Consider the following 21,046-nt stretch of genomic DNA (forward strand, 5'->3'; position numbering starts at 1 on the left):
TGCTATCTACATTGTTATAAAAAAAGAAGGTAAATAAGCTGAGTAAGGTGGGTGTGAGGAAGGATAAAGGGGAATATAGGGGATTATAAGGTGATTGGAGGAGGAATGAAGGTATGAGAAGGTATATAGGAGATAAAGGAAATGGGGTATGTAGGAGAGGCAGCTCAAACAGGTTTATTCCCAGAGGCTTGAGACAGAGGATACAAGGAGGAAACCAGGGCCAGTAAGAAACGTTTAGGCTTGACTGGAGGGTTTCTCTTGTTAGTTTCAAAGCCTCCTGAAGGAGGAGTCAGGAGGGCTCCTCCCTGCCAGTCAAACTGATGGCTGGAGGAAGTCTTGAAGGTGGGTACTTCCTGTCAAGATGGATGCCCCAGTTGTCTCAAGAAATAAAGGAAAATGATTCTTTCCTCTTGGCCCTTGTCTTAATTTTCAACACAATGACTCACCACAGGGTTTGAATAGGTAACAAGGGGTTTTATTAATACCAGGGTCAGTCAGAAGGGGGAGGGGGTTCAGGATTTTCTAACTGCTGCTAGGGAGAGGGGTGAGGGTGGGGGATGGGTCACGGAGAGGTTTAGACAGAGAGTCCAGCTCTCCCAGTCAGGAAGATTTGACTGCCTTTTAAATAAAATCTTTATCAAACCTAGGGATAACTTATTTGAGGAAACTCCAATTATCTAAAGAAGCTAAAACCCAAAGGAAATCAGGGAAGGGGAGGGATGGAGACAGGAGATCAGGGAGAGGTCCAGAGAAATGAGACAGGTCCAAATTTCCCCCAAACAAAATAAGCACAAGCCAAGGCCGAAGCAATTAGGACAAAGCCGAAAGGCCAAAGCAAAAGCCTCCAGCCACATCGAAAGCCAGAAGGCAAAAGTCTCCATCCGTTGGAACTTCACCTCTATTTATCGCTTTAAGTTCTAATTGACTTTCTGAACATTCTAAGATGTTTAACTGACTTTTTGTGACCGTCAGAAATTGCAGAAGCAAAAAGTTTCTGTTAGCTACCTTGCATTACAACATCCAGAGAAAGAACTGTGGGAGCAGAAATATATTAGAAAAATATATGATTGATCACATAGTACGATAGGGATATGATTAGGATCACTCTACTGCAAATATGAATAACATAGAAATAGGTTTTAAAAAATGATACATGTATAAGATAGTGGAACTGTTTGTCGACTTTGGGAGGAGGGGGAGGGGATCATGAATCATGTAGCCAAGCAAAATATTCTAAATAAAAGAAAATACAGGAACTATAAAAAAAAATGCCCTGATTAAAAAAACAAGGCATAAACATCATATTTCAAGAAATTAGCAAACAAAACTGCTCTGGTATCCTAAATCCAGAAGGCAAAATAGAAACTGAAAGAACGTTGTCTTTATTAAGGCATTTAGAAGGAATATACATAGACAGAAGGCACAGGTAGTATTCTCATCATTGCTGTAGATCAAAGGCACAGAAGGGCTTCAAAGAGAAAGGCAGATCTGGGAAATGAGCAACTTGTTATGGAGATAGTATCTAAAAATGGGCTTTCAATTTCTGTACCAGTTTAAAGTCTAGGAATGATATGTTCCAGGCAAGAATTGGAATTTACTTACCAGAAGCCAGCAAGATAAGGGTCTTACAATCTGGTTAGTCTAAATAGAAGGGAAGGGGGAAGGAAAAAAACTCAATCTTGGTATTCATCAAGGTAAATTCTATAGTCATTCAGTCATTGGTCATTTATTAAGTACCTACAATGTGCCAGGTTCGCTGGTAAGCACTGGGGATCCAAAGATAGGCAAAAGACAATCCCTATTCTCAAGAAGCTCATAATCAAATGGGGGAAACAACCTGCAAATAACTCTGTAGAAATCAGATATATACTGAATATTCTGGAAATGACAAAGAGAGGGAAGGTATTAATACTGAGGAGAATCATGAAAGACTTCTTATAGGGGATAAGATTTTAACTGGTGTTTCAAGGAAGCTAGAGACAGCCACAATGTAGAAAAAAGAAAAACCAAGGAATTCATGGCAGAAGAAGTCCAGGAAAGAAGCCAATAATAAAGTCTATGACCTCTGATCTATACTCAGGAGGAAAGGAAAAATATAATAGGTTAAATTATTGCACATAAAAGAGTCATGAAAGAGCATTCACAGTGGATGGGGAATATAGGGGAGTTTGGGAGAAGAGCACATGAATCTCACTCTCATCAGAATTGGCTGATGAGAATATACACAACTGATTGGGTTTAGAGAAATTTTACCCAATTGGAAAGTAGGAGGGAAAGGGGAGAAGAGAAAGGGACAGGGCTTAGAAAACAGGGCAAATTGGGGAAGGAAGAGGTCAGAAACTAAACAGAGCTAAATGGGCTAGAAAATAAACAATAATCATAATGGTACAAAAAATCATATGTCTCTCTAATAAAGACATTTCTCAAAAACATAGAGAAATGAATTTAATATATATATATATATATATATATATATATATATGAATACAAATCCTTCCCTAATTGATAAATAGTCAAAGGATATGAACAGGCATTTCTCAGACATAGTCATTAAAGTTCTCTGTAGTCATGCAAAAAAAAAGCTCTAAATCATAATCAGAAGAATGTGAATTAAGACAACTCTGAAGTAACACTCCATATTTATCAGATTGGCTATTATGACAGAAAAGGAAAATGACAAAGTTTGGAGAGTATATGGGAAAACTGGGAACAAATGCACTGTTGGGAAGAATTGTGAACTGATTCATTCAGGAAAGCAATTTGGACCTTTGCCCAAAGTACTATAAAACTGTACATACCTTTGATCCAGCAATAACATTATTAGGTTTGTATCCTAAAACCATATAATAAATAAAATAAAAATGGGACAGACCTATATGTGCAAAAATATTTAAAGCAGCTCTTTTTAGGGGGCAAATATTTGGAAAATGAGGAGATACTCATCAATTGGGGAATGGCTGAGTAAGTTATAGTATCTGATCATACTGAAATACAATAGTGCTGTAAAAAATGGTTAGCAGGAGGATCTCAGAAAAACTTAGAAAGACTTACACAAACTGAAGAAGAGTGAAATAAGCAGAAACAGGATACTACTGTACAGTGATAAAAATACTTTAAAATGAAAAGTCCAAAACTATTCCTAAGGACTCATGACAAAAAAATATGCCAGTTATGTCCAGAAATAAAGAGCTGAGTCTGATTCCTGACCAAAAGCAAATTTTTTTCACTTTATTAATTTTTTTCTTTTTTTTCTTACACAAAAGGAATAATATGGGGAAAATTATTTACATGACTGCACATGTAAAATCTATATGATATTGCTTATCATCTTAAGATAAATGGAGGAGTTGGTATGGAAGGGATAGAAGGAGGGAGAGAACTTGAGACTCAATATTCTTTGAAAAATTTGGAAACTGTTTTTGCATGTAATTGGGGGAAATACAATAAAATTTAATACCTTAAAAAAGAATAAATCATAGAAACAAGCAATAATTTCATTCAAGAAAATGACAACATGAAGGTAATATGCCAAAATTTAGGAATGCAGCCAAAGCAATACTTAGGGAAAATGTTATATCTCTAAATACTTATATCAATAAAATAAACAGTAGGTCAGTGAATTAGGTATGCAACTAAAAAAAAACAGGAAAAGAACAAATTTTAAAATCCCAATTAAAGAACAAATTTTGTAAATCAAAGGAGAGATTAATAAAACTGAATGTAAGAAAATCATTGAATTAATAAATAAAACCAGGATCTGCTTTTATGGGGGAAAAAACAAACAAAGAGATTAACCATTGACTAATTTGATTTTTAAAAAAAGAAAGAGGAAAAAAATTACCAGCATCAAAAATGAAAAGAATCTTCATCACCAATAATGAAGAAATTAAATCAATTATTAGGAGCTATTTTACCCAATTACATGCCAATAAATATGGCAATCTAAGTTAAATGGATGAACATTTATAAAAATATAAATTTCCCACATTAATAGAAGAGAAAACAGATCCTCTCTTAGGAAAAGAAGTTGAAGAAACCATCAATGATTTTCCTAAGGAAAAAATCTCAAAAGCAAAGAGTTGCACAAGTGAATTTTACTAAACATGTAAAAAACAATCTCAATACTCTATAAACTATTTGAAAAAATATGCAAAGGAGAAATTCTCCCAAATTTTTTTATGACAGATATGCTACTGATACCTAAACTAGGAAGAGCAAAAACGGAGAAAGAAAATTATCGACCAACTTCCCTAACAAATAATTGATGCAAATAAAATTTTAATAAAATACTAGCATGGGGATTACAACAATATATCACAAGGATCATATACTATGGCCAGGTGGGGTTTATATCAAGAATGCAAGGCTGAATAAAAACTAGGAAAACTATCAGCATAATGGTACATATCAATAGGAAAAATCTACAGAAATCATATGATTATCTCAAAAGATTCATAAAAGGCTTTTGACAAAATATAACACTTATTTCTACTGAAAACACTTGAAAGCATGGGATCAAATGGACCTTTCCTTAAAATCACCATCAGCAATCGTTATCTATAATGGGGTTAATCTAAAAGCCTTCTCAGTAAGATCAGAGGTGAAGCAAGGATGACCATGATCATTATTTTAGAAATGTTAGCTATAGCAATAAAAGGAGTAAAGGAAATTAAAGGAATTAGAATAGGCAATGAGAAAACAAAACTATTTGCAGATAGTATGATTGCATACTTAAGGAATTCTAAGGAATCAACTAAAAACTAGTTGAACTAATTAACAACTTCAACAAAGTTGCAAGATATAAAAAATATATATAAATCATCAGCATTTCAATATATTACAAAAAAGTCAAGCAGGAAAATAACTATACACAATACAGAACATTGGAATCTACCTGCTATAATAAACTCAAGAATTATATGAACACAATCACAAAGTAGTTTTCACACAAATAGTCAGATCTAAACAACTGGAAAAATAGTAATTGCTCATGGGTAGGCTGAGTCAACATAATAAAAATAATAATTCTACCCAGACTAATTTATTTATTCAGTGCCATAACAATCAAAGTTCCAAAAAAATTACTTTATAGAAATAGAAAAAATAATGAAAACTATCTAGAAAAATAAAAGGTCAAAAATATCAATCAAGAAATGTGAAGGTAGGCTAGTCATACCACATCTCAAATTTTATTACAAAGCGGTAATCAAAACAAAATGATGATGATAGCTAAGGACTAACGCAGTGGATCAGTGGGATAGATTACACTGTACTAAATGCTCATAGTAATGTAGAGTTTGATAAAAGTAAAGGTCAAAGCTTTGGGGACAAAAACTCACTATATGACAAAAATTGCTGGGAAGACTGGAAAGCAGTTTGGAAGAAACTATCTGGCAACACATAACAAAATAAAGTCAAAATAATACATGATTTAGATATAAAGGGTGATATATGCAAATTATGAGAACACGGAATATCTTATCTGTAAGATTTATGTAAAAATGAAGAATTTATGACTGAACAAAAGGTAGAGAACATCACAGGATAAAAAATGGATAATTTTAATTACATTAAATTTAAAAGGTTTGTACCAACAAATCCAATGCAGCCAATATTAGAAAGAAAGCTGAAAATTGAGGGGGGAGAATGGAGAATTACTGAGTTTCTCATAAATATTTCATTTCTCAAATATATAGAGAACTAAGTCAGATCAATAAAAAAGATCAAAAAAAATATGTCATTCCCCAATTGAAAAAGTCAAAGGATTAGAACAGAGAGTTTTTAAAAGAAGAAATCAACCTATTTATAGTCATATGGAAAAGTGTTCCAAATTATTATTGATTAGAGAAATGCACATTAAGACAACTCTTGAGTTACCATTTCATACCTAACAGATTAGACAGAAAAGGAAGATGTCAAATATTAGAGGGACTTGGAAAAGATGAGATACTAATAATACACTGTTGGTGGAGATGTGAACTAATCCAACCATTCTGGAGAGCCATTTGTAACTATGCCCAAAGAATTATAAAGTTGAGCATATCCTATGACCCATCAATAGCACCTCTAGGTCTGTATCCCAAAGAGAGCTACGAAAAAGGGAAAAGGATCTTTATGTACAAAAACTATTTATAGCAGTGTTTTTTGTGGTGGCAAAGAATTAGAAATTGAGGGGATGTCAATCAACTGAGGAATGTCTAAACAAGTTGTAGTATCTGATTGTGATGGAATGTTATTGTGATAAGAAATGACGAGCAAGAGGATTTCAGAAAAATGTGACAAGATTGTACAAAATAATAGCATATACTACAATGATCAACTGTGAATGGTTTAGCTATTCTTAGCAGAACAATGATCTAAGACAATTCTGAAGGACTTGAGATGAAAAATAGTTATCTAGCTATAGAGAAAAAACCGATGTCTGAGGGTTTACCTTTTTTGCTTTCTTTATTCATCTTGGTTTGGGGAAGGGGGGTTGGTTTTGTGTTTTCTTTCTCAACATGGCTAATATGGAAATATATCTTGTATGATTGCATATGTATAATATATTGAATTACTTGACTTCTCAAAAAAGAGGGAGAAAGGGGAGGCATCTGGGTAGCTCAGTGGATTGAGAGTCAGGCCTAGAGACAGGAGGTCTTAGGTTCAAATATGGCCTCAGACACTTCCCAGCTGTGTGACCCTGGGCTAGTCACTTGACCCCCATTGCCTAGCTATTACCCCTCTTCTAGGTAAAGGTTTATAAAACATTTTTTTAAAAAAAGAGGGGGGAAGGAAAGATTATGGAACTCAAAATGTTTTTTTAAATGAATATTAAAATTGTTTTTATATGCAACTGGAAAAAATACAAATGACTGCAAATAATTATTAGTAACAAATATTCTACTTCTACTTTACTTTCCAGGATATTCTGTTCCTATTGCATAAGGTAGAATATTCTTATAATGATATCTTTACTAGTACACTGTAAAACATGTCTCAAAAATCTTAATGCTAAACTACTATTAAATTTATTAAAGTTAAAATGCCACTAATACTTTGGGGACACCTTATTATATATTTTGCAATACATCTTATAGAAAAGAAAGAAATTCTAATATGTTGTATGTGTATCTATATAAGCTATAAAACACATTTTCAAGTAATAGCTACTATATTATTTGTTAAAGTAGATATCCACCTTAAAATACAAATAATAATTAATAGCTACACTGAATTTTCATTTGACATCATTTTATTTTGTAGGTATACATTACAACAAACTCATTATCTGAATCTATAATACTCACGGTTTTTGTGGCATTAACTTAAGAAAGCTTTTGTTCAGTGATGGGTAAACTACAGCTGCGGGCCAGATGCGGCCCCCTGAAATGTTCTATCTGGTAGCCTGACATTATTCCTAATCTGATGAATACAATGAGTAGGATAAATACAATGAAACTTCAAAAGAGTTGCCTTAGAAACAGACTGACAGATGAGCATTTCCTTTCCTTTGGCCCCCTCTTTAAAAAGTTTGCCCATCACTGCTTTTGTTTGTATTTCCAAAATAGGTATTTTTAATAATTAGTTACTGGTCTCCTATCATATTTAATCAATGTATATGATCATAATTGTATAGCTTTCCTTTTGTCCTTATGCTATTTTCCCTCTTTTTTTAACTTAGAAAATTTTTGCACAGTTACATGCTATTTTCTTAAGGATATTAAAAATGTGATTCTCTATCTAGTAAACAGAATCAAGAAAGATCCTTCCTTATAACAGGAAGTCCAAGTTCTAGTCCCATATTTACAGATATTGAGTTGTTTTGTGACCTTGGGCCAGTCACTTGAGTGACTCAGTTATTATAACTCAGTTACCTCTTCTGTGAAATTAGAATAATATTTACACAGGAATGAAATGACCACAGAATGTGGTGCTCTCCATGAAAGTGTCTTGAATGCCAAGGCAAAAAGGGACTGCAGAAACAGTTTTTACAAAACCAGGACTGCTAAATACGTTGCTGTTTCTTCATTTCCTTTTATTCTGCCCTCCTAACCCCAACTTGTGATTCAAGGCAAATTTCATGGAGCTATTTTTGCCATCACTAGAAGGCTGGATATGCAGCAACAGGCCAGAAGCAAAGGAAAAAGCAGGATCCAACAAAAGAAAGCAGAAATCATGCTGAGTGACTGAGAGGCCATCTGCTCCCGGCTGAACTAGCAGGGTAAGGAAGGCAATCTGGGGTTGGCTATTTGTAGACTCCAAAAATGACTACACACCTGCATGTTTTCTGTGGCATCCCCCAGCAGTCCACCGAAAGTGATCGCATTGGTGACTGTCGCCAGATAAATGAATAGGATGGCAGAAAGAGCTTGGATATTTAAAGCATCATAAAAGTCACTGGCAAAAAATGGTGCCTTCCTCTTTATGTCCTTAATTAGTCCTCCACAGAACCTGGGAAGAAAGGAAACATTGGAAATGGATAATAGATTGCAACAAAAGGAAGAGAAAGAAAAATGATATATCAAGTAAAAGGCTAAGTTAAAATCGGTTGGCCTATCTACGACAAGGGTTGTCAATCTTTTTTATGTACTGGACCCCTTTGGCATTGGAAGAGGAAGTTCTTTGTAAGTTAATAAAATAAAATCAGTAGGATTACAAAGGAAATCAATTTTATTGAAATTACAAATATCAAAAAAGGTATTATCAAATTCATGGATCACAGATTAAGAACCCTGGAATATGGGTTCTTGAAATCACTTAAAATGCAATTTCACTTTAAATACAAAATCTTGGCAATCTAATATTCAAGTGTTAGCAAAATGTTTAAGCTAGAAAGGACCTCAGAGATGAATAAGTCCTTTTTTTGAGTTGGTGGGATAGGTAGGTGGCACAGTAGATAGAGTGCTAGGCCTGTAATCAGTTCAAATCTAGGCTCAGATACTCATTAGCTATGTGATCCTGGGCAAGTCACTTAACCCTATTTTCCAGGTTTCTTCATCTATAAAATGAGTTAGAGAGGGCCATTGCAAACCACTCTAGTGTCTTTGCCAAGAAAACCCCAAAGGGGATCATGAAGAATGGGAAATAACTGAAATGACTCAACAATGACAACCAGTTAGTAGATAGGTAGGGCTATCATGAAACTGACAATTTGACTTATTTTTGCATAGGCATCCAAAAGATCTATTGGTATGGGGAAAAGTTTTCCTAGTTAGAATGAACTAATAACTTAGGTTAATTGAATTTTATCTGTAATAAATAGAATAAAGAAATGAATCCTAGATCAGGAAAATGGAGAAAGAAAGGAACAATCTGCTACTTCCAGATGAACTCGCCCTCCAGAATTCTGACCCACTTCCTCAGTCTTCCTGCCCTAGTGAAAACTCATGATAAGACACTATTCTCTTCTCTGATTGGGGACTTCCTGGCCTAAGTCAATGTTTCGGGGAGAGCCCCAAATATATTTCTTTTATACTTATTTTCTTTCTCTCTCTAGACCTGTACTCTACTTTCTTGCTAATAGAGTAGCCTTCTTCACCCCACCCCACCCCACTCAATGGCTCTCCTTTATGTGTTGTCTTCCTCAAAAATAAGTACCAGGAATTGTTTTTTTTCTTTATACCTCCAGTGCTTAAGATATAAGTAATTCACAAATTATGTATCTGTCTACCTGTCTATTTTTCTTTTTTCCTTCATCTTTTCTTTTTGCTTCTTTATCTTTTTTTCTTTTTTATTCTTTCTTTCATTTCTTCCTTCCTCTCTTTCTTTCTTGTTGTAATGAAATCGTAAATAATAGAGATTGAAGATTTATTTTTTTCCAAAAAATAAGAAATCTATTCAGCCCCCAGTATCAATTGACTCTTCTTTTGAGAAAAGACCAACTCAAAGCAAAGTCACAATGGACCTTGAAACAGAACTGGCTTTCCCACAGGGCACATGGAACCCTGAGATCTACAGCTGTATAGCATGAGCAATGGCCAAAATAAGAAGTTCTCACTTCACAAATTGATTGTCTTGATTGTCAACCTTTACCCCATCTGAATTCATTCAGTTCCTCAAAAGAATTGTGGAAGAGTCCATTCATTCCTGATTAAGTGACAACTAGTTTAAAAGCAACTCTTTTTTATAATCCAAGTCAGTCACCAATCAATCAACAAACATTTACTAAGTTCCTACTATGGGCTAGCCATAGAAAGAAAGGCAAAAAGAGTTCCTGCCCTTAAGGAGTTCGCCAACAAATGGGAGAGACAATATGTAAATAACTGGGTGCATATGAGATAGACAAAGAGGAGATGGGAGGTAATCTTGGAGGAAAAGGCACTAGCAGGTAGGGGGACAGAGAAAGGCTTTCTGAAGAAAGTGAGATTTGAGCTTAGTCTTGAAGTAATCCACATGTCCTAAGAGGCAGAGATGAACTGGGAAAACATTCCAGGCATGGGGGTCAACCAATACAAAGACTTGGAGATGGGAGATGGAGAGTCATGTGTGAGGAACAGCAAATAGACTAGCTTGGCTGGACTAGAAAGGACATGGAAAGGAGGGATGGTAAGAAGATTAGAAGAGTTTCCATTGCCAAAACGAGGTGTTTATATTTGATATTGGCAGTAATAGGAAGCCAAAGGTGTTTATGGGAAAGTCATATGGTCAGTTCTGAACTTAAAGAAAATAACTTTGGCAAGCTTGCAGAGAATGGATCAGAATAAGGAGAGACTTGAGTCAGGGGCAGCAAATGGGAAAATGAGGGGAGAGACAATGAATTAGTTTAGTAAACTATGTGAATGGAGGGATAGGGATGTTTACTAGAAATACTGAGGAATAGGAACTGAGATCTGAAATCAATTTTATAAGGGAATGGAAAGGGGCAAAAGAGACATAAGAAATCTTGCATTGATTTAAGGGCTTTATGGTTGCAGAATACTTTCACATTTGAGCCTTATAACATCAAGAGAAGTAGGTTGTACAAGAAGCATTTTTTCCCAGTTGACAGATAAACTAGGTCCTAGAGAGGTGAGATGACTTGCCTAAAGTCATCTAACTCTTAAAGAAAAAGAAAGGAATAGCAAACCAAAGCTTAGACTCACAATGAATGCTAGAAGCACTTACCTTCCAGTTCGCTGGAGTTCTTCAGAGTCTCCGTGCCCTCCCCCTCCATGACCTCCATCATGGGGGGTGTCTCCATTCATTTGTACATTCTCTCCACCTGAGTACATATTCTTCCTGTGTTATGACCAACAAAGCCCAAGGGAAGATTAGCATCATTCTCATCTGCTTTAGAGATTGAATTGGCTCAATTAGAGTTGTGAGCTTATTTAGGAACTCCTTGGGAACCCTTATCCTTATTGACTTCTCCTAATATGCCTGGAGCCACTCCTCAGAAAACAACTGTCTTTAACCAGAATTAGCCAGCCTCAAGAGGCTGGAAGAATCATATAGCATGTAGCAGAGTAGGTGAACCATTCCAGTGGTCTACAAAAGATTTCCATGGAATGTTCAGTACAGACCCTCATCATTTTACAGCTGGACTAATGACAATAAGGTCTCTCTACCTCAAATCTCTCACAACTCCATTCTAATGAGCTTTCCCCCTAAATTGATCCTGGCTCTGATTCAGACCAATTAAGCAGAAATTGACAGCTCTCCTCTGACACTAACAGACATAAGCGATTTTCTTGAAATAATCCAACAAGATTAGAAATTTGTGAACACGACATTTAATCTGGTCCCTACTCTAGTAGCCCCCCAATTCCCTGACAAATTAACCTTTTGTCTGATGATGGAAGACTTTTTGGAGGTTCTATCCTAATGGTTGGATCCCATTCCCCTGGGGGAAGAACGATGACTTCATCCAAGAACTCATCAATTCCAGCAATCAGGTCTTGCCTATCCTTTGCTTTGTAGGCAATATCATGGAACACCTGTGAGAAAGAAAAAATTACTTTGTTTCAGATAAAGAAAGCAATTTGTATTATGTTGAAGTTGGAAAGAAAATTCCATTCTCAGAGAGTGTTCTCCATTCTCTTGCCTCATCCTAGTATGATGGTGACCTTGGGTTCTCAAAGGCTACATAATAAAAGTAGAGGGGATCCATTAAGATCATAAAATCATAGAAGGGACCTTATATCTGGGGTAATCTTTTCATTTTCCAGATCTATAGAATGACAATTAATGTTGTGAGATAAATAATAGGCTCTTACAAGGTAAAAAAATACAAATCGAAACACTAACCTTCCATTACCTAAGAAAATGATTTGTTTTTAGTGTTTTCCCTTAGGTCTCAAATAATAATAGAGAAGTCAGAATATATAGTTTCTCAAAATAAATGAGTTTTTAAAGGCATTAAGAAGAGAAATATTCACTTAATCCATTTATGTTTTTCAAAACTGAATTGCAGATATTTGAAGTAGGCAAATAAATCTCAAGAAATTAAAGCATTTTAGGCAAGGAAAGGAAGTCCTCATCATTACAACACAGTATTTAGAAACTGATATAAAACTCTGAACTTATCTGATCAACTGATGTTAAATATTGAACTCAGTTTGTATCATTCCCTAATATGCCTTGTAAAAGATCAAGAAACCATGGCTTATACTAAGAAAACTACATTATACCTATATATTATACATGAATGTGTGTGTGTGTGTGTGTGTGTGTGTGTGTGTGTGTGTGTAAAATAACAATTCAATGTGGAAAAAAGTTATGAGGAAGCAATCTAACATCTCAGTGTTAGACTGAGTGGGTACAGTAGATGCTGATGACTTTGTGCAACTCTGCCTCACTTAAATTCAAATGAAGATCCAGAGAGATTAATTGATTTGTCTCAGGTGGCATGGATTCTAAATGGTGGAATGAATGAAAAATGAGCTGAAGTTTTCTTGACTGACAAATTAAAGCTCCTTCTACATAGCACATGCTAACTTGATGATACCTTCCCCAGCACACACACACACACACACACACACACAAACACACGCACACACACAAACACACACACGCGCGCAAGCGCACGCGCACAGTTCCTACCTCATCAGACATCAAAGTAGCAATGGCTCTGCCAATCTCATGATAAGATTTGGCCTTTCCCTTAGGACCCAAGAGAATGAATAGGAACCTGATTGGAGAAAAAATAAGCAAAAGAGAAGCAATTATTAGAATACAGCAGAATAGACTCTGCTCTAAGTTCAAATTATACAGAAATCATAAGTTATTTGTTTACTCCAGCATAGGAAAAAAAGGTCAGGCCCAAATTTTCATCTTTTTAGCAGGGTTATGGCCTCTGTCATACAGATAATTCTTTTTCAGAGTTGGGAAATAGACGACAATTGGCTGCAAGATTTCTACTGGGCCAAAGGCCAACTTGACAGAGGAGTCATATGAAGTTGTCTCAAAGGGGTTCCCTTTTGGAATCATTTTGCCATTCCTGTTTAAACTTTCCTCTTTTTGTCCAATTCTCTGGAATTTTCAGAAACAAACACACAAACAAAACCTAGAAGGCACTGTCCTAAGTGAGGCTTCAGTGGCCTCAGCTTTCCTTGGATTTTCTTTACCAAATATGGGCAGAAAGAAATGATCTTCTATGTGTTTTTGAGAAATGTTTCTACTGAGATGCATTTAGCCATCAGCAAAAGCTAGTCATGTATTAAGTAAGCCTTATGCTGACAAGCAAAATATGTGTGTGTGGGGGGGGGAATAATAGAGATTGTCAAAGATTAGTAAATATGCCAAAATTAACCACCATCCACAGAGAGTTAAAATTCCTTTTGTGGATGTGCTCATTGTTCTCTCTAACTTCATTTTCCAGATAATACACATAGCTTACTATAACAGAAATATTTTTTAATGCTCATAGACTAATCTCCATTTAGGTACAACTCCACAGTAAAGAGACCTAGACCAGGAACCAGGAATGTCTCTGAATCTCCCCTGCATCTTTTGTAAGTTGATTAAAATTACTTTGCAGAATTATGTTCACAGCATAGTATAATGAAAAGAGAACCGGATCAGGCAATAGGTCATGGATTCAAATTATTAGGATCAAATGAAATACTATATGTAAAATGCCTAGCAAACCTTTAATCAACAAATCTATCAACAAGTATTTTTGAAGCATGTAAAATTTGCAAGGCACTAGGCAAAACATTAAGTATATAAACACAAGGAATGAGACAATCCCTACTTTTAAAGAGCTTACCTAAAAATGAAGGTGACAAATATATCTAAATGTATGAATAGAATAAATACAAAGAAACAATAAAAACAAATAAATGTCCAGAATTTAACAATAAGAAGGTATGAGGAGGATACTAGCAGTTCAGAAATTCAGGTAGAAAGATGTCTATAAGCTCTATCTTAGAGAAAGAAAGAAATTTCATAAGGCTGAGGTGAAGAAATAATGCAGAATAAGTATGGTAGACAGTGTAAAGATACTTGGTTAAGAATAGGAAGTTAAACTGCTGAGTTTGTACCCCAAAGAGGTAATAAGGAAAAAGACTTGTACAAAAATATTTATAGCCTCGCTCTTTGTGGTGGCAAAAAAAATTGGAAAATGAGGGGATGCTCTTTGATAGGGGAATGGCTGAATAAATTGTGGTATCTGTTGGTGATGGAATACTATTGCTAAAAGGAATAATGAACTTAGGAATTCCATGGGAACTGGAAAGAGGCAGAGTGAAAGGAGCAGAACCGAGAGAACATTGTACACAGACTGATACATTATAGCACAATTGATTGTAATGGACTTCTCTACTAGCAGCAATGCAATGATCCAGGACAATTCTGAGGGATTTATAAGAAAAAACGCTATCCACATCCAGTGAAAGAACTGTGGGAGTAGAAACACAGAAGAAAAACAACTGCTTGTTCACATAGTTCAATGGAGATACGATTGGGGATGTAGACTCTAAATGATCACCATAATGCAAATATTAATAATATGGAAATAGGTCTTGACCAATGACACATGTAAAACCCAATAGAATTACTCATTGACTGTGGTGGGAGAAGGGAAGGGAAAGAACATGAATCATGTAACCATGGAAAAATATTCTAAATTAATCAAATAAATAAACTTAAAAAAAAAAAAGAATAGGACAGTGATGGGCAACCTTTTGAGCTTGGTGTGTCAAAATTCACCAAAAAACTGAGCATAACTCAGGTGGTATGTCACTTTGAGAAAAAAATAGCATAACTTGGCATGCAGCACATGTCATAGAAAATGGCTACGTGTGTCAGTGTGTCAGTTTGCCATCAGGGGAATAGGAGGTTAAGAACTCCTGGTATAGAGGAAAAGATAACGAGATCATTTGTTGGACATGTAGAGTTTGAGAATGTCTTTCTGTCCTGTATCAGTTGTTATCACTAAAGAACATGTGAATGAGATAGGGTAAAATAGATGGGAAAACCATATGAAGTCACAGTCTGTCCAACATTAGGCGAGTCACTTTGCTCCCCTGAGATTCAATCTTCTCATCTAAAAAATAAGAACTGAAGTATGAGAAGAAAGACTCTTCCAGCCCTGATTCTCAAAACTGGGCAAGAATACTGGATAAGAAGTAATGATGCTCAGTGGATTGAGAGTCAGGCCTAGAGACAGGAGGTCCTAGGTTCAAATCTGACCGCAGACACTTCCCAGCGGTGTGACTCTGGGCAAGTCCCTTGACCCCCATTACCTACCCTTACCACTCTTCTGCCTTGGAGCCAATACACAGTATTGTTCCAAGACAGAAGGTAAGGATTTAAGAGAAAAAAAAATAATGACGCCAAAGGTGAGACTGGATGATTCCCTGTCTGTTTCCCAGAATACACTATTCTATTTTACCTAATAGAAATAGAAATAAAGATATATACATACATATTATATATATATATATCTGTGTGTATTACATACATATTATATATAATCACTCTGATTCTTCATGACCCATATATATGAACAACCACAACAACAAATTATGGGTCTCATCATGGATCTCATCATGCTTTACTGATGTAAAGTACCATTATATGCATCTTCTTTGTTTCACAATTATTCTTGGAGATGGGCAATGTGGGTATTCCCATTTGACAAATGAGAAAACTGGGCATGATCAAAATTACATGTTTTCCCAAGAACTCACAGCTTATAAGTGGCAGAACTGGGTCTGGTGACCTTTTCTATATTACACTGACTAATAATATCTACCTTAACTTAATTCACAGAATTGTTGTGAGGATCAAACACTATAATACATACCAGTATACTTTGAAAAACACAAAGTCATGGACAAGGGTAAGGAACTGCTGTTGTTATCAAGCCCCATCTATGAACTCTTCAGAGGCAAGGACATAGTTCTCATACAAATTGTTTCTCCTTCCTTTTAATCACTAGAAATTATTCGTCATGAGCCAAAAGAATGTCTGAATTGTCCACTGTGATTAGACAGCAAAACAAAAAGGAGACTAAGAAAGTGAAGTACATAACTGGGAATCTAGGACACTAATACAAGTGGAGAATTTAATTGTCCTTTTGTAATGGTTGCCTCATCTGTGACTTCTGATAATAACTATAGCATCTCTCTAATCATGCTAGGTTCAACACCAATAGGTTCATAATCAGGCCAAGGAGAAAGAGAATATGGTTGTTTCTTATGACATTGAAAGAAGTGGAGGAAAAGAAGAGAGGACTGGAAAACTGAACCCAACTTCTTAGGGGAAGGGTTCTATATTTTGGAACCCAGGAGCAGTTTGGTGTCCTATTGGATAGAATACTGGACAAGGAATCAAGAGGAATCTGGCCTCGTATATAGTACTATGTGACTTTGGGCAAGTTACTTAGCCTCTGCAGTATTGGTAAAAGTGCTCTGCAAACTTTAAAGCGATTATAAAAGCTAGCAATTATTTTTAGCTTATTTATTATTTTGATAATTATTTCCACATATATTTCTTTGTGATTTGTGCATATTTTGTCATTTGGTTGGCCAGCCATGTCCAATTCTTTTTATTTGATTAAATTTTCTCATTTTATTTTTCCCCAATTACATGTAAAAAACATTTCCAACCTTTTAAAAATAATTTTGAAATTTGAATTATCTCCCTCCTTTACCCAACCCACCCCATGCTGAGATGGTGAAAAAAATCTAATATTGATTTTATACATGTAATCATGTAAAACATTTTTACATGTTACATCTTTTTGTGGAAAGAAACCTGAACAAAAAATTTGAGAGAAAAAAGTTTCCATTGGAATGGATTTAGACTCCATCATTTCTTTCTCTGGAAGCAGATGTAATTTTTTATCATGTGTCCTTTGAGATTGTTTTGGATCATTGCATTTTTGAGAACAGCTAAATTATTCCCAGTTGTTCATCATACAATATTTTTGATTCTGTGTACAATGCTCTCCTGGTTCTGCTTACTTCATTCTGCTTCAGTTCATGTAAGTCTTTCCAGGTTTTTCTGAGCTTCCTTTGTTCATAATTTCTTACAGCTCAATAGTATTCCATTATATTCATATATTGTAACTTAGCCATTTCCCAATTAATGGGTATCTTCTTGCTTTTCAATTCTCTGCCACCACAAAAAGAGCTGCTTTAAATATTTTTTAACATACAGGTCCTTCTCCTTTTTTATCTCTTTGGGATACAATCCTAGTTATGCTGTGGCTAGGTCAAAGGGTATGCACTGTTTTATAGCCCTTTAAGCAAAGGTCCAAAATGCTCTCCAGAATGGCTGAATGAATTCACAATTTTTCCAACAGTGCATTAGTGTCTCAATTTTTTCATATCACTTCCAAGTTTTGTTATTTTCATTTTTTGTCATAATAGCCAATCTAAGTGTGGGGAGGTACCTCAGAATTGTTTTAATTTCAATTTATCTAATTAATAGTGATTTAGAGAATTTTTGTATAACTATAGAAATATTTGGCTACTTGCAATATTTTCTCCTTGACCTGGGAGTTCTGAAATTTGGTTATAATACTCCTGGGAGTTATCCTTTTGTGATCTCTTTTAGGAGGTGATTAGTGAATTCTTTCCATTTCTATTTTTCCTTAAGGTTCTAAACTATCAGGGCATTTCTCCTTGATAATTTCTTGAAAGATGATGTGTAAGCTCTTTTTTTGATTAGGCATTTCAGGTAGTCTAATAAATTGTAGGTTGTCTCTACTGGATTTATTTTCCAGTAAATTGTTTTTCCCATGAGATATTTTAAACTTTATTCTATTTTTTCATTATTTTGACTCTGTTTCTTTGACATCTTATTAAGTCATTAGCTTCCACCTGTCCAACTCTAATTTTTAAGAAGTTATTTTCTAGGCATACTATCTTTCACATCAGTGTATTCATGATTTTATTTGGAGGTTTTGATTATGCATGAGTGTGCTCTTACAACAACGACCAATATATAAGTGTGTTTTGCATGAAAATAAAAATTAAATTAAAAAAATGATTTTCTTCACTGAGCTTCTGTACCTCTGTTTCCATTTGACCAATTCTATTTATTTCGTAAAGAATTTTTCCCTCAGTGAATTGGGGTACCTCTTTTTTCTACATTGCCAATTCTGCCTTTTAAGAAGTTCTTTTCTTCAATGATTTTTGTGTCTCTCTTACCAATTAGCCTTTCCTGTTTTTTAAAGAATTTACTTCAGTATTTTTCGTGCCTCCTTTACCAAGCTAGTTGACTCTTTTTTCATGATTTTCCTGTATTATTCTCATTTCTTTCCCCAATTTATCTTCTACCTCTCTTGTTTGATTTTTAAAATCCTTTTCAAGCTCCTCCATTAATTTTGTTGGGCTTGAGACCAGTTTATATTTTTCTTGGAGGCTCTGGATGTGGTTGTATCAACTTTATTGTCTTCTTCTAAGTTTGTGTTCTGGTCTTCTCTGCTACCAAAATAGCTTTCTTGTTGAATTTTTTTGTTATTGTTTACTTATTTTCCAGCCTTTTCCTCCTTTCTTTTCACTTAAAAAAACTGTTAAAGTTGGGCTCTAGTTTTCTGTAAAAGAGAGTCCCAAGCTTCAGGTTCCATGTTCAGCTGCCTTCAGAGCTAGCTCTGGGAATCTATAAGTTTTCTGGTTTTCCAAGATCATGTGATATAAGGAGAGGTGTGTTTAATACTCTCCTGCTCTGGTCTGTGAACAACCACAAACACTCTTTTCTGCCTTGGAACAATGACTAAGGTCCCCTGCTTCCCTGCAGTCACAAACACTGGTATGTGCTGATGCTCTTCCTCACACACAAACCATGACCCAGGACTGTGACCTAGTCCTGAATATGGAGAGTGCAACAAGAATCTTGCACCCAGAGTCAGCAAAGAGACTTCTGTAGTTTTCTGAGGAATCCTCTAATCCCCCCAATACCATCTGTGGCTGAGAGCTCTGGGAAACCTTTGCTATTGATTCAGCTGATGCCAAGGTTTATTGCTATGTTGGGGCCTGTCTTGTGCTGATTTGTACTTCATTTCTACCCCAATGCAATAAACTTTTCATACCAGCCTTCTAAGTTGTATTGGGCTAAAAATTATTTCCCCCTGTCTTTTTATGGGTCGTGTTACTCCAGAAATCATTCTGAGGTGTTATATTTGTTTGGAGGGTAATTTGGTAGAGATCAGGTGGGTCTCTGCTATCTTGCTTCCACCTCTATCTCCAACTCTTTGTGACTCCATGGACCATAGCTATCCATGGATTTTCTTGGGAAAAGATACTGGAATGGTTTGCCATTTCTTTATCCAGTGGATTTTATGTTATAAACTTAAAGATGCTATTCTCAGAGGGGTCCATAGACTTTACCAGATTGCCAAAGGGAGCCCATGAGCCCAGATAGATTAATTGTCCCTAATTTTTTCAGGAGAAGTTATAGTTAATCAAATGTATCCATTCTGAATCACCATTCAGTTCAATCCAAAAAGAAGAAAAATTAAGAAGATAAAGAGATTTAAATAGTTGAATTCAGGGAGAATAAGGTAGGCAAACTATAAAAAGTTATCCTCTGTGTATAAACTTAAAACTAACTCTTCAGTGAAGTCACAGAGTCACTTTAAAGGATTATCACTTTGGTCGAAAAGACATTAGCAGCCAGCATGAAGAAAAGCTTGCTCATGCATAAAGGAAGTCATTATTTGAATCAAATTTTAGCACTTCCAACAGTAATACTAAATTAAACCTAGAATGCTTCTCACGACAATCAGATCAATTTTTTTCTAACAATAGGCACTGATTTGAATAGTTCACAAATATAATATTTTGACCCTATTTGCCTCAGTTTCTTCATCTATAAAATGAGCTGAAGAAGTAAATGGCAAACCACTCCAGTATCTTTGCCAAGAAAACTTCCAATGGAGTCACAGAGACAGGTACAATTGAAAGAGCTGGACGACAACATAATATTTTTAACGACTTCAGAATCGGGTAATCACATTAAAAAACAAACAAACAAACAAACAAACAAACAAACAAACAACTATAGGGCTGGTCTTGTTTCCTTAACCCACTCCACCGTTGCAAGGGCTATGAGCTAACACAAGGTGCCAGCTGTCAGCTTATGGGGAAAAATAGAAAGCAAGCTGGGGCAGGGGGACAAAGGAGCCAGATGTGGTGCAGCAATGGAAACATACCTAGCACCTGACATTTTTCCTAATGCATTTTGTAAATGGATTTCTTCTCATCTGCCAGTTCACATCCTCTTAATGGGTCCAGATACAACTCCCTATTCCATAATAAATAAAATATGAAATCCACCCATAACAGAACTTTATATACATGTATATATAAAACAGTTCCAAAATGTTAAAATATCATTAAATGTGAGATATTTCTATGTCAATAAATCTTTTGTGCTAAATATCCCAGAGTAAGCCCTTTATCTCTATAAAATATATTCATCGTAGTTCTAATCAATATTATTAATGCAAGAATATTATTAATGGCTACATGACGCAATCAGTTTGTTAGCCTGTCAACAAGCAATTATTAAGTACCCACCATGTGCCAAGGCACTGTGCTACATAGAAGAGATACAAAAAGAAAGGCAAAAATCAATCTCTATGCTCTGAATAAACTATATATATATATATATATATATATATATATATATA

General features: G+C 35.3%; 1 protein-coding gene across 1 annotated transcript in view; it reads right to left on the reverse strand.

Annotated features, from left to right (window-relative positions):
- SLC4A4 (solute carrier family 4 member 4) overlaps positions 1 to 21,046 on the reverse strand; it is a 378,919-nt gene that overhangs the window by 96,335 nt on the left and 261,538 nt on the right. The window contains exons 10-13 of the mRNA XM_044681601.1: positions 13,003 to 13,090; positions 11,743 to 11,897; positions 11,086 to 11,199; positions 8,259 to 8,433 (exon numbers count right to left, since the gene is read on the reverse strand). Of these exons, the coding sequence (XP_044537536.1) occupies positions 8,259 to 8,433; positions 11,086 to 11,199; positions 11,743 to 11,897; positions 13,003 to 13,090 (532 nt within the window). The remainder of the gene's footprint in view (positions 1 to 8,258; positions 8,434 to 11,085; positions 11,200 to 11,742; positions 11,898 to 13,002; positions 13,091 to 21,046) is intronic.

The sequence above is a fragment of the Gracilinanus agilis genome, chromosome 6 (assembly GCF_016433145.1).
Source record: "Gracilinanus agilis isolate LMUSP501 chromosome 6, AgileGrace, whole genome shotgun sequence".
In the NCBI taxonomy this organism is placed as follows: Eukaryota; Metazoa; Chordata; class Mammalia; order Didelphimorphia; family Didelphidae; genus Gracilinanus; species Gracilinanus agilis.